The following is a 13,772-nucleotide window of genomic DNA, read 5'->3' on the forward strand; positions in this document are numbered from 1 at the left end:
TGACATTCAAAGCAGTCTACACTCAATCCGGAAAGTCAAAACCTCCTGACCACCATAAATCTTGACATGTCACTTTTCTGTAAACATCTCCCTTCCCCCCCCCCCCCCACCCCACCCCCAAGTCACCAAGGCCTCTATTGTTTATTTAGCTTAAGACATGTGACATCCAGTAAAAGTTTGTTTTTAAACACAAAGCTGAAGTGTCTTCCCAGTGACCCTTGTTAAAAAAAAAAATCCATGGAATCTTTTCAGTTTTCCAAATAAATTAATGTCCAAAATCAATAACAGAAGTCCTCAAAACATTTTAAGAACAGAGCACCTTCATAACTGTATCGAAGCACATACACCTCATATGAATTTGACAGCATAATGCAGGTCATTGTTCAGCTGAAAGGTTTTCCATTAAAGCTCTGAGTGTAATAATAATTTCCCTGTAGGCTGGAGATAAGTGGATATCATATTCAGTGAATTGGTAGTTTTTCAAAGTTGATGGGACGTATTGATTCAAAAATGTTATAATCTTTACTTGCAAGTTAGTACATATATTGGATGCTGGACTTGTAGTCAGAATATCTAATATTTGCCCCCCACCCACTTTCCTGGGTATATACTACAATGTCATGGCTGCAATTGTGAGATGCACTCCAGCAGTCTGCTGAGCTCTCCGGAGCCTGTTGATGGTGTACAAAGACTGCATTATGGATTATTAAGATTTTTGCCTCTGCAGAAAATTTATGACAAAAAATTAATTTTGGATATGTGGCCTAAACATTACTGGAACAAGTTTGAATCCTTCCTGCTTTGTGGATAAGTTATCTTATCTGGGTGTTGTACGGCTTACAGTCCCCTGCGGAGTCTCACTTAGGTTCGGACTCTAGACATAACAGGAATGAGTGACTCAACAACAAATAATGTGTTAAAATAGTAATTTTATTGAGTAATTATTAAGAAATTATTCAACAATTATTAATAAAAATAGGAAAGAAAGATAACTTTATTAAAAAGAAAGGAAGGAAAAGAGTATAGAAAGAAAAAAAACTTAGCGCACTGCGATAACTCCAAAGTAGTCTGTTCAAGACAGCTCCCTAAAATGGTACCGTTCCCCCTTGGTACATACAACACCAAGTGTCCGGAGAACCTTGCATGGGGGTGGACTCTCTAGTCAGTCACTCCATCAATGTCCCTTCCTCTGCAGTCTTCAGTGGTTGACTTGTCCACTGCGGCTGCAGCCCCGAATGTTGGATGCTATGCCCCTTTAAGTTCAATTTCTGGCTCCATTTCAGCTTTCCGAGATTTCCATCAGACTTTCTCAAAACTAGTCTGACAACCATGAGTCCTCATCGAATTCTTCTCACAGGCACTACGAAGCTGTTCAGGCTGTTGACACATCGTTTAATGGTGTCTCTTATCTGCCATCAATTAGGTTATACTGTCTGTTAATTAAACTCCATTTTCTGATACCACACCATTGTGGACCACCCCATGTGCAAAGTTATCCATTGTCCTGGCTTGTAGTTCAAGGGTCATCGAATACCATAAGAACTGATTTCTGTTTAAACGATGGGAGATAACTGTTATTTTCAAGAGAAAAACAGTAGTTTAGACAGAACAACAGCTACACATGGCCTGGCCTGACCAGCATGAAAACAAAAGGAAAAAGTTCTTAGGAAAAACAAGTTCATAGTTAATACTGATTGCCATTGCTTACATAATTGATAATTGCTTGACTTTATCAGAGCACAATCACACTTAGTTTTAACTCAAAGTCTGCAAAGTAACCTTTGAAAATTCACTACAGGTTTAATACAATTTTTTTAAAAATCGAAAGCAAGGCAGAAGTAAAATGCAAAAACATAAAAAGTACAAAAAGTAGTGGCTGCAGGCCTCAGGCCTACAGCCTGAATGTGTAGCAAGATGCACCTTCTTCTCTGGCCCAACAATCTCAGAAACTCCCCCCACCCCACCCCCCCACCCCCAACTGCACCAATCTGACATGCTTTTCTGTTCACCTATTAGCTATCCTGTGGCCTCTCTCAATGAAGTTGCCTATTATTGCCAAATTAAAGACAGTTTTGTGCTGCTGACTCATGGCCACATAGGACCCTTCCAGCCAGCAGAAAAAGGAGCTTTCGTCCTATCTGCTTGGGCTAGATTTCAAACCCAGGTCCCAGAAGTCTCATACCACTGTCTAAATGAATTGGCCACACAGTTCCCTCAGAATAGTTATAGGTCATGATGAAGCAATTCAACTCTCAAATTATTAGTCAGTACCAATGACATAGAGAGGGCAGGTATTGAGTCCCATGGTCAAACTTTCAGGAGCTAGGGAGGAAGTTAAAAAGAAGGACTTTGAAGGTACTAATCTCTGAATTACTCTCAGTGCCATGTGCTAGCGAAAGTAAAAATAGGCAGATAGGAAGGATCAATGCGTGGCTTGAGGCACGGTGCAGGAGGGACAGCTTCAGCTTCTTGGGGCATTGGGACCAGTTCTGGAGCAGGAGGCACCTATTAAAAAGGGACAGGTTGCACCTCAACAGGACTGGAACCAATGTCCTTGCAGGGAAGGTCACCAGTGCGGTTGGGGAGGCTTTAAACTAAATTGGCAGGGGATTGGCACCAACATATAGAAGTGCAAAAGAGGAACAAGGTGTATCAAGGAGTGAGTGTGTTGGATAGTACTAGGGAAAGAAGTAGTAGTACCATATTAGGAGAAGACTAAGAAGGACTATGAGGAATACAAAGACAGGTTTAGAATGCATGTATGTAAATGCACGAAGTTTGGTGAATAAGGTTGATGAACTATAAGCACAAATAGCCGTGTGGGAATATGATGTGACAATAAAGGAAACATGGCTTAAAATGGTGAGGTACTGGGCACTTAATATTTACAGAATACAAAATGTTCATAAAAGATAGGAAAGGAGAAAAGGGAGGTGGGGTGGCAGTACTGATTAGGGAAGACATTGTAGTGTTGGAGAGAGAGGCTGACCTTGAGGGGCCAAAGACTGAATCCATTTGGTTAGAGTTGAGAAGCAAAAAGGGTATTATCACGCAGTATTCTATAAGCCTCCAAATAGTGAGAGAGAAAGAGAGAAGCAAATCTGCAGGGAAATGACAGAGATGTGCAAGAATTATAGAGTAGTGATATTGGGGGACTTTACCCAAATATTGATTTGGATAATGTTAGAGTAAAGGGCAAGAATGGGGCGGAATTTCTGAAATGTGTTCAGGAGAACTTCTTTGACCAGTATGTTCTCAGTCCAGCTAGAAGGGAGGCATACAAAAGCAAAATACTGTGGTTGCTGGAAATCTGAAAGGAGGAATTCCTGGATCTGGTGTTGGGAAATGAGGTGGGCCAAGTGGATCAAGTATCTATAGGGAAAACATTTGGATAAGAGCGATCATTATGTCATAAGGTTTAGATTAGCAGTGGAGAAGAGTGAGGAACAATCTAAAGTAGAACTTCTAAATTAAGGCTACCTTCAATGGGATGAGAGGGGACCTAGCCAGAGTAAAATGGAACCAAAGACTGACAGGAAAAACTGTAATGGAACAATGGGTGATCTTTAAGGAGGAGATGTTTCAGCTACAGGGTAGGTGGGAAAGATAAGGGAACCAAATCCAGGGCTCCTTGGATGATGAGGGAGATAGAAAATATGATGAAACAAAAAAAGTGTATGATACATGCCAGGTGAATTTTTCAAGTGTGAACCAGGCCAAAAACAATAAGTTGAGAGGGGAAGTGAAGAGGAGAATAAGACAGGCAAAGAGAGAATGAGAATAGAATGGCATTTAACATGAAAGGGAACACAGAAATCTTCTACCACATGTATATAGTAAGCAGGTAGTAAGAAGTGGGGCAAGGCCTTTTAGGAACAAAGAGGGTGATATATTCTTAGAGGCGCAGGGCAAGGCTAGAATATTTAATGAGCTCCTACCCATATTGTGTCAGCACCTTCTTCTTTCGTAAATACTGATACAAATTACTCATCAAATATTCTAGCCTTCTCAGTAACTACAGGCCGATCAGTTTAACCTCAGTGGTGGGTAAGGAAACAAAAATCAGGGAAAATATTAACAGGCACTTGGAAAGGTTTGCATTAATTGAGGAGAGCCAGCACAGATTTGTAAAAAGTAGATCGTGTTTGACTAATTAAATTTTTTTGATGAAGGAAATGCAGACGATGTTGTTTATATGGATTCTAAGAAAGTGTTTGACTAAGTACTGCATAAAATGCTGATTAACAAAACTGAGGTTCATGGAATAGGAGGTTCATTGTCAGCTTGGATAAAAAATTGGCTTGACAGAAAACACCAAGTCATGGTAAATGGTTGTCGTGGTAAATGGTTGTTTTTCTGACTGGAGGATGGTAGCCAGTGGTGTTCCCCAAAGTTCAGTGCTAGGACCAGTTTGCACCGAGGTTCGCTGCACTGCGGATTGCGGTTTATTAAAATTTATTCATCCCGTTCATTTAAATATTTCAATTCAGTTCCCGTCGCCCAGCAGCAGCTGGGGGGAGGGCCACCACAGATTCCCGCTGCTGCTGATAGGATTGGACCGGGCCCTCCCAGAGTTGGCCTCTGTGACGGGCCTTTGCTGGAACGATCTTCCGCCCCCGAGCTCTGCCACGGAGCCGAACCTGTGCTTGGTAAAATCCAGCCCAATGTGTATGTACTGAAAACTTAAAAAAAAAATAATGGTGCCCAAAGATTCCTGGAATTCCACAGCAGCTGAATGCAGTCTATGGGTTTAAAAAGACAGGATTCTGTTACTGTATGATACATCAACCTGCATCATTCTCTATGAACCAGATGCACTAGACTGGAAAGGCACAATGCAAATGTTGGGAAGAAAATTTAGCTGGGGCCCAAGACAGCTGACAGCCCAGATGCTGTTCTGTTCCAATCCATTACCAGCAATTGATTCCCCAAAAATAACATAATTAAGACAATCTTTTTTTAAAAAATCTTTTTTTCTGCAGCTATGTGAAGTCTTATCTGTTACCAGATAAATCCCGACAAAGTAAACGCAAGACTACATTTAAACGTAACACAACTGACCCAGTCTACAATGAAACCCTACAGGTAAGGCTTAAAAGGCCCTATGTTTGTCTTTGCAGTTAGCACTGAAGAAAATGAGTTTGAGATATTTTTGGAGAGAAGAGGGATACAATGGCCTGCAGTGCTGCCATCTCTGGCAATCCTACATTTTACAGTATTCTCACATCAACTACAGATGCAGGAAGAAATCATGTAATATAGGGTATTGAAGGCATAGTTTGGTCTGAGTGAATTATCAATCATTAGATTTAAGAACTCAAGCAAGAAATTTGATTAAGAATTTCTGGCATATTTTCATAAAATTTCCAAATGATTTAAAATTAAATGGAGTAGGAACATACTTTGATGTTTTACTTTTCGATGCACAGACTTAGCATCTCACATAAATATTCAAAATAAAGACATAGCAGACCTCAGCTAAACCCTCAAAAGAATTGTAAACTTATCATTGACACTTTTTTTTTTCCATCTTTCAATTCCCTGCACTGAATACCATTTCTTGGCTAAAAGGGTGGGTTAGTGACCTGTTCCTAGCCCAGTGGGTTCCAATACTGCTTTTCACCTGTGGGATCTGAAGTGGCATCAGCCCAGGCTGATGGAATGTTGCCAATGGAAGCAAGCCAACAGTTGTTAAAGTGCGATTCTGCAGCATAAACTGCCCATAATTCTGTACAAATTGTTAGTCCGTGATGTAAGAAATTAAAATGACTCTCTGATGCAGTGGGGAATGTTATTCTAATATTCCTTATTGGGATAATGAGGAAGGAGATTTACCCTGCATATAGCCTATGCTATATCTGACCTGGAACTGGTTAGTTGGACAGGGTAGATGGTGTTACTTCAATGATTTTCACAATTTTCTGTCTCAATGCACGAGAAGATAAATTAGTTTTTATGTACATTGCTGTGAGTGTTGCAGGTATTTTTTTTCTAATCAGTATGACATCAGTGAGTCGCAGTTAATTATGAGGACGTTGCAACTTTCTGTCTGGCACTATGACCGCTTTGGACGCAACACTTTTTTGGGAGAAGTGGACCTCTCATTAGATATTTGGAACTTCAACAGTGAGTCTGAGGAGTGCCTTCCTCTTCATGGTAAGGTAAGGACATGACTCTTGCACCTTTTATAAACCTCATTTAAGCGGTACAAAAGCAGGAAACTGATTTTCGAGAGAGTTTGTTCACTTTAACAATTCAGTCTGAAGTTCCAGATGGCCTCCATCAGTCACAGGGAAAGGGTCTGAATGCTTATAGTGTTGTTAAATGTTGGAGAGGGATGTATTTCAATTTTATTTTTAATGGGATAACAGATCCACATTAGGATTCTTCAGTGCTTCTGAATGCCAAATAATTTAAATATCACAACCAAGTCCTGTACTCCATGTTCAGAACTCTATCAGAACATCCCTGATGGTTCACATTTCCAACTTTCTGCTCTCTATCTCCAGGTATTAAAGGAGCAAGGAAGCTTTCTGAGTAACTGATGTGAATTCAGATGGAAACAGTTTCTCTTTATTTACTCCATCTTCTCACTTCATGATTTTAAACACCTCCAACAAATTTCCTCTTAGCCTTCTCTGGTCTAAGAACAACTCCAGCTTCTCACATAACTGTAATCCTGCATCCTGAAACTGCTCTAGTAAATCTCTTCTGTACTCCCTCCAAAGCTTTCACGCCATTCCTGAAGTGTGGTGAGGGATGAGAGATTAACAGTTATATGGAGAAGCTGGGTTCTTCTCCTTAGAGCACAGAAGGCTAAAAGGAGATTTGGTGGAGATGTTTAAAATCATGCAGGTTTTAGATAGAGTAGATAAATAGAAACTGCTTCCAATGATTAGAGGGTTGATAACCACAGGCCTCAGATTAAAGGTGATTGACGAGAAAACCAGAGGTGGCATGAGGAAAAACATTTTTATGCAACAATTGATTAGGATTTGGAATGCACTGCCTGATAGTGAGCTTGAAACAGATTCAATATCAGCATTCAATAGGGAATTGGTTAAATACTTGAAGCAGAAAAGATTGCAGGGATATGGGGAAAGAACGGGGGAGCGGGACTAATTAGATTGCTCTTTAGAAGAACTGGTCCAGACTCAATAGGTCAAATGGCCTCTTACTGTGCTGTGTCATTCTGTGATTCTATGAGAAGTTAGAACAGAGGTTTAGCATGTTATCCTTTTACCTCTAGGACCCAAGTTTGTATTCAAGCTAGACCAATTCCCTGTAAGATTCTTTTTCTGCTAGTTGTAAAGATCGTACACAAAATACTTTGGGAAGCTCTCAACCCATAGCAGTATGGCCTCACAACACAAAACTGTTCATAATAAAACAATAGCTAAGGACCTAATTCAGCAGACTTATAGATGACTGCTGTGGAAATTAAAAATGTCACCTTTGCACAGTGGGAGATTTCTAAGGTACATTCTTGGAAGGTTTACTCTGAATCTAATCTGTATTGCACCAGAAATAGTATAAGCTATGTGCTGAAAGTAGAAAACTGTTACATTTCCTTGCACTTATATCCATTATCGTGAAAACAAATAAGTAAGACCCAAAAATATAAATCATGGAGCTGATTGAATGAAAGGGACGTGTCCTTTAAGCTCCATGGAGTAATTTTTTAATATATCTCAAATATTTTGTTAGAGGTAGGTGTTCAAGGGTTTTCATGGGAGAGCACTGGAAATGTCAGTCCCTGTTGGAAGAGATTTGAGAAAATGCAGGTTGGTGATGTTAAATAATAGGATCCTTGTACACCACATATACTATCAAACAGTGAAATCTATTTATGCCAAGTGTGACCTCAAAAATACCACAGAGGTTATCTTCAATAGGGGTTGGAATTAAAAAGAATGATTCATAATCAATCTGCAAATATTCAGGGCCATTTACACAGGAATGTGCTCTTTATAGATTAATTTTCTGACTGAATAAATCATTGATTTCTTCCTCCACAAAATGTATATCTTCTGGACTGCACAGAGGAAGTTTTAGAATGTAACAAAGTTCATGAGATGAATAAAAGTATTATGCTGAAAACATCAAGGATGTATTCAGGGAAGAATTATGTTTCTCAATCCCTTGAGTCGGAAACTGGATTTGGTGGGGGTGGGGGGGGATGAAAGGATCTGTATTTACATTGAATAAGGACCACAATATCACACTTCAGCTTAACACAGTATGAATATATAAACAGTAAATGTCTTTATTTTACCATTTTTTCTATCTTTAGATTCCCTGCAGTTGGTCAAAAAGTTGAGTATGTAATCAACTCACAGACCTCTCAATTTCATTCTGAACTTTACATAGGTTGCACAGGAGCAGTCCTGGGAAAATTCGTCTGATTTTTCTCCCCTTTATAGAAAGAACCTGGACTCTGCTCCACACTTGTCCACAGTAAGAAAAGGAATTAAGGCGCTTAAATAAATCAAACCGACATCCCACCTTCCCACAGTACCACACAATGGTGTTATAACTTACTGCACCACTGTATTTTCCCTCTCATTGTATAACCCAGTGTCATCCACTGTCTACAGACCAGTAAATCCTCTATTGAAGTACACAGTTTACCACTAAATGTTACCAGGGACCCTTAAGGTGCACAAAAATGTGGAATGGGAAAAGCTCATTCGATCCGTCAAAACATCCCCACCACCAAAGGATCATGTACAATTTGCATTATCTTAGCCTCTTACTGTATTTAGGTTTCTTGATGCAGATGATAAAACAGGAAAAGCTTCCAAGATACCAAAATTGCAAACTTCTTCCCAATAAAAAATTACCATGTGTGAATAGTGTGCCTCTTCGTATTTGATAAGCCATGAAAACCGCAGCATTTAAATTTATCCTTATTACTTTCATCCCCATTTCTAGCCAGATATTCATCCAATACCCTTTTAAAAGAACGAACCTATTTAGCACTAAATAGCATTGGTTATTCACTAATTCAGCATCAACACTGAGTTAGCACTCATTTACTTAAATCTTTTTCAGACCTGATACAGGAAAGACAATCCAAGAATTTCTTGCCTTTTGTACAACTATTATATTAGCAACAAATATTGCTAATCAAGCATTTCCACTGTTTTGACTAGACACCTGAAGATTGTACAAGCAGGATGATAACATTTATGGAAAGCTCAGACTGATACTTCCAGAGTCGAAATGGGGAATAATCAGTTAGTTAGGTAAAATACAACTGGTAAAAATTAACTCAGTCAAATAATGTGTGAACATTTTCTGGATTTGGCTTTAGATGACTGTTTGAATCAGAATGCACAACACTGTCAGCTGGTCCAACAAGTGCAGGGAAACCAAAGACTGGTAGGAGGACAGATGTTTCCCACTGACCAAACAGCTTACTGAGCCAAATGATCAGCCCAAACCCAGTGAACATGTGGAAGTACTGCCAAGATTATCATAGAATATGTGATGCAAGAGAACTTGAGATGATAGGTGTAAGTGCAAGGAAAAGGAACATCATATACTTTTGACACCCAGTGTTAACATCATGCCATTTATGCTATATGATTTAGGCTCAGAGTTAAACACCCTGTACCCTCTTCCAACAATGCGCCTTAAGCCTATTCTCAGAGATTTCCCACTACACAAAAGTGACATTTCCATCTCCTACACCAGCCATCTACAAGTCTGCTAAGGAGTGACCGGGTTGGGGAGGGGGGAGATGGTTATTTGTTAGTGTTTTATTATTATTAACAGTGTTGTGCTATGGGATCATACTGCTGTGGTAATTTTGTCTAGGATATTTTTTACAGCCAGCAGAAAAAAGCCTTTAAGCGTCAAATTCAAACTTAGCTCCTTGAGGTAATAGTGCTGCCTGTGTTTCTCTGCATGTGTGAAATGTGCATCCATAAGTCTATGTTTGTGATACAGCATTTTGGACCATTCGTATTCAACTTGTATAACTTTGGGTTTATTTTCCTCTTGGTCATCTCTAGTTATATTTGAGGCAATATGAATTAGCTGCATGAATTGGGAGTTTTTTTGTCTGATTGTTTATAAAATAATGTTACAGATGGGTGGTCTTCATCAACTAGGCCAGGTTACTTGATCTGGTAATTAATCAGATACTTTCGACTCCAGGACAAAGTTATTGTCTAACAGTTTAATCACCAGGCTATTAGTAATGTGTTCCAATAGGTTATTGCTGTGAGACTTTGAAATCTATTGCTAATAAACAGTTTGGTTCATTGGGAAGTTGCCTTTTTAATCTTACTTTTACACCAGTATGACATAAAAAAGCATATAATCAGGTTTGCAGTCCATATTCCTCAGGTGCCTTCTCACTGTACTGCTACCCACACCAAAGGCTATAAGGACTTTTGAAATGCTTTTTCATGTAAACGCTCTTCATTACAGGCATGTGATCCAAGTTATGAAGGTTACTGTCATATCAAGGGGAAGGGACTTTCAAAATTTTGGAATGGTTTTAAAGGACTGGTCAGAAATCAAGTAATATATTACTGTTCTCATTCTGCTATTGACCAATTTTCATTCTGTGTTTGTGTCTCTTAAATGTTAATTAACAGATCTCAGCTTGAACGATATGGTCTGTCAACATGTTATTTTTGGGTTCAAAGAGGACAGGAATGACAGGATTAACCCAACAATGTTTCCACAGTACATATCAATAGAAAAGGAATTAAATGCCTGCCCTGTCATGTACACTCTATATATTTTGTGCATAAGGTGAAATTTCTGATCATAGGGAGTGTAAATCACTATGGAAGTTCATTTTTGCACTGAGCACATGCAACAATTATAGGAAGAGAGTCCAAATCGTAACCACTACCCCTGGCCTCAGAGTCACAGGCATACATTTCCAGAATTACCCCATCTTTATAAAAACTAATGCAAAGAGATAGTTTGAAAATGAGTTTACTCCATTTTAATTCTGTTTTGATGTTGCAGGCAAATGCAGAGTCTGGTATTATCCCTCCATATAAAGGGGAATTGATACTTTCAATAAAATACATTCCAACTGCCAAAAATGTTCCTAAAGATAAGAGTAAAGGTAAGATTATAACAACTGTAGCATGTGAATTTATCTGTAATTGATTCACCAAGCTAAGAATTTCCTCGCCTGTGCTGCAATCTATTATAAACAAAACACTTAATACCCAAGAGGATGTCTTTCAAGCAGACAAGACTTAATTATGAAAGCAAAATACTGCAGATGCTGTAAATCTGAAATAAAACAGAAAATGCTGGAAATACTCAGGTCTGGCAGCAACTGTGGAGAAACGGAGCTAACGTTTCAGGTCAACGACCCTTCCACTTGAAACATTAAGACCTAATTATGCACAGGCACATTTTTGATAATACCAGACATGTTATTTATGATTCACATTGGTCATATTTAACCCAAAAGGGGAAGGTAAGAATTGTAAATGCATTACTCTGATTCCCATAATAGTTTGAGATAAGCAGGACAAGGCTCAGCAGTGGATGGCAGATTAGTGCCAGTTTATTGCCAAGCACCATTGCAATCCAATAAAGTGAACAAGTGGCTTACTCCCAACTATCTTGTCAATAATGTCTACAGGGTAACATGGGCTCTATTTTCTCCCTCTATTTCTTCGATGTGGGTACTTGATTAGCTTCCACCTACTGTCTCCACATACGACACAACTACAAAATTATGATAACCTGTTTTCTGTTACTTACTGTGCCACCAAATCATTCCATGGGGTGTGTTTTTCTTTAGAACACAGCTGAGTAATAACCCAGAAGAATCAATGTGGGTAAGAGTTGAAAATAGCTTCCAGAAGAAGGCTGAGCTACTGTACTGTAGCTAATGAGAATATCTTTATCAACATGCTGCAACCTAAAGTCAAATCTTGTAACTGCTGTGTTTCTAATAGGAAAGAAAGGCGCAGGGTCACCAGAAGGTGGGGAACTGCAGGTATGGATTAAGGAAGCCAAGAACCTTACACCAATGAAAGTAGGAGGAACCTCAGACACTTTTGTTAAAGGGTAAGAGTCGCTGGTGTGTTTCTGCATAAGAAACTAACTAAATATCAGTGTTTTAATCAGGTGTATCCCTTCATGCCCTCTATTTGTGGACAAGAGAGGAGAGTGACTGAAATATATATATTTTTTAATTCTTTCATGGGATGTGGACATCACTGGCAAGTCAGCATTTGTTGTCCATCTCGAATTGCCCTTGAACTGAGTGGCTTGCTAGGCCATTTCAAAGGGCAGTTAAGAGTCAACCACATTGCTGTGGGTCTGGAGTCACATGTAGGTCAAACCAAGTAAGGACAGCAGATTTCCTTCCCTAAAGGACATTAGTGAACCAGATGGGTTTTTATGACAATCGATGATCGTTTCATGGCACTACTACTGAGACTAGCTTTCAATTCCAGATTTTTAATTGGTTGAATTTAAATTCCACCAGCGACCATGGTGGGATTTAAACCCATGTCCCCAGGGTGTTAGCCTGAGCCTCCAGATTACCAGTCCAGTGACATTACCACTACACCACCATCTCCCCTTAGCACAGCATGGATAATTGCAGGAAGATAAAAAGGTTCCCACTTGTAAATAACACCACAAATTATGGCTCCAAATTTACTTGTTTATGGCCTAAAATGAGCATTGTAGCATTTTTGGAGGCGAGTGTTCGAATGATGCTTAGGCCGGGATTTTACGTTGGGCGGACGGGAGCTGGCTACAGACTCAAAAGTCGGTGGCAAACCTGCTTCCGCCTTGCCTGGGGATCCGTTCCGTGTTTTATGGGTCCCCAGACTTTAATTGTTCCAAGGCAGGACTTCCACCCGCTTGAGGGAGGGAGTCCCATCTCATTGAGCAGCCGGCCAATCAGCGGGCCGGCAGCTCTTAGTGCTAGCAGTGCCACTGAGAGCAGTGGCCACTACTGGGACTGCAGCCCAGCCAATCACAGAGGAAGACATGGAGCCGGGAGTTAAGGTAAGTTTTGGTTGCCTAGCTGGGGGTAATCAGTCGGGCCCTGGAGAGGTAAGGGTGGTCGGATGGAGGGAAGGGGGACATGTTGGGTGGTTGGGGTAGCGAGGGCGGCCCTCCATCGGGCACCTAAGTGGCCACTTAAGGGTCTTGATTGGCCTGGGGGCGGGCGGGCCATTTCTCGCACCCCCTCCCCCACCCCCCTGCCCTACGTAAAGGGAGGCAGGAGTGGGTCAGAAAAGCCTCCTGGAGCCTCCTGCTCCATTTTACGCCACACCCACCCCCACCCCCCACCCCTCGCCCGCCACCAACCCGCTCATTGGGGTGGCATAAAATTCCGTCCTTAGTCTGCTCGGTTTCTGCCCTGTAATGGTATTGATGTCATTTCCATCGTGATCTGTGGCCTTCTATGTATGTATTCAAATGGCAGAATTGCTTTACTTTGGAGCCTGCAGACTGAAAGAAACTTCCCGAGAAGTGTTTGTTCGAGTTTTTTAAAGCATTTTACCTTGTACCTGAACAGAGCTTGACTTGTTTTTGACCTCGGCTAGAGCCCTTGCTGATTACATCTCTGGTGCTTGTGCCTGGTGCCTGTGCCACCTCCTATGTGCCACTTGCAAGCTCTGAGGGGTAGGGCTGGATGCCTTCTGCCACTGTCTTATGTAGATGCAATTTAGCCATCACCATTCAACTAGTCCTAGATCTTTGTGCCCATTGATCAGGGAGCTGGTTGGCCTATTGGCTGTTATCAGATCCTGAAAGCGCAC

General features: G+C 40.5%; 2 protein-coding genes across 7 annotated transcripts in view; one reads left to right on the forward strand and one right to left on the reverse strand.

The window, feature by feature from the left end:
- The window catches only part of sytl4 (synaptotagmin-like 4), a 108,397-nt gene that overhangs the window by 79,320 nt on the left and 15,305 nt on the right, over positions 1-13,772 (forward strand). For all 6 annotated transcript variants that reach the window (XM_068047656.1, XM_068047657.1, XM_068047655.1 and 3 more), the window contains 4 exons: positions 4,983-5,085; positions 6,000-6,161; positions 10,993-11,095; positions 11,946-12,057. In XM_068047656.1, the coding sequence (XP_067903757.1) occupies positions 4,983-5,085; positions 6,000-6,161; positions 10,993-11,095; positions 11,946-12,057 (480 nt within the window). The remainder of the gene's footprint in view (positions 1-4,982; positions 5,086-5,999; positions 6,162-10,992; positions 11,096-11,945; positions 12,058-13,772) is intronic.
- The window catches only part of LOC137377711 (mitochondrial fission factor-like), a 59,226-nt gene continuing 46,987 nt past the window's right edge, over positions 1,534-13,772 (reverse strand). Inside the window, exon 9 of the mRNA XM_068047665.1 lies at positions 1,534-1,549. The gene's annotated coding sequence lies outside the window, so the exon portion shown is untranslated. The remainder of the gene's footprint in view (positions 1,550-13,772) is intronic.

The sequence above is a fragment of the Heterodontus francisci genome, chromosome 15 (assembly GCF_036365525.1).
Source record: "Heterodontus francisci isolate sHetFra1 chromosome 15, sHetFra1.hap1, whole genome shotgun sequence".
NCBI lineage: Eukaryota > Metazoa > Chordata > Chondrichthyes > Heterodontiformes > Heterodontidae > Heterodontus > Heterodontus francisci.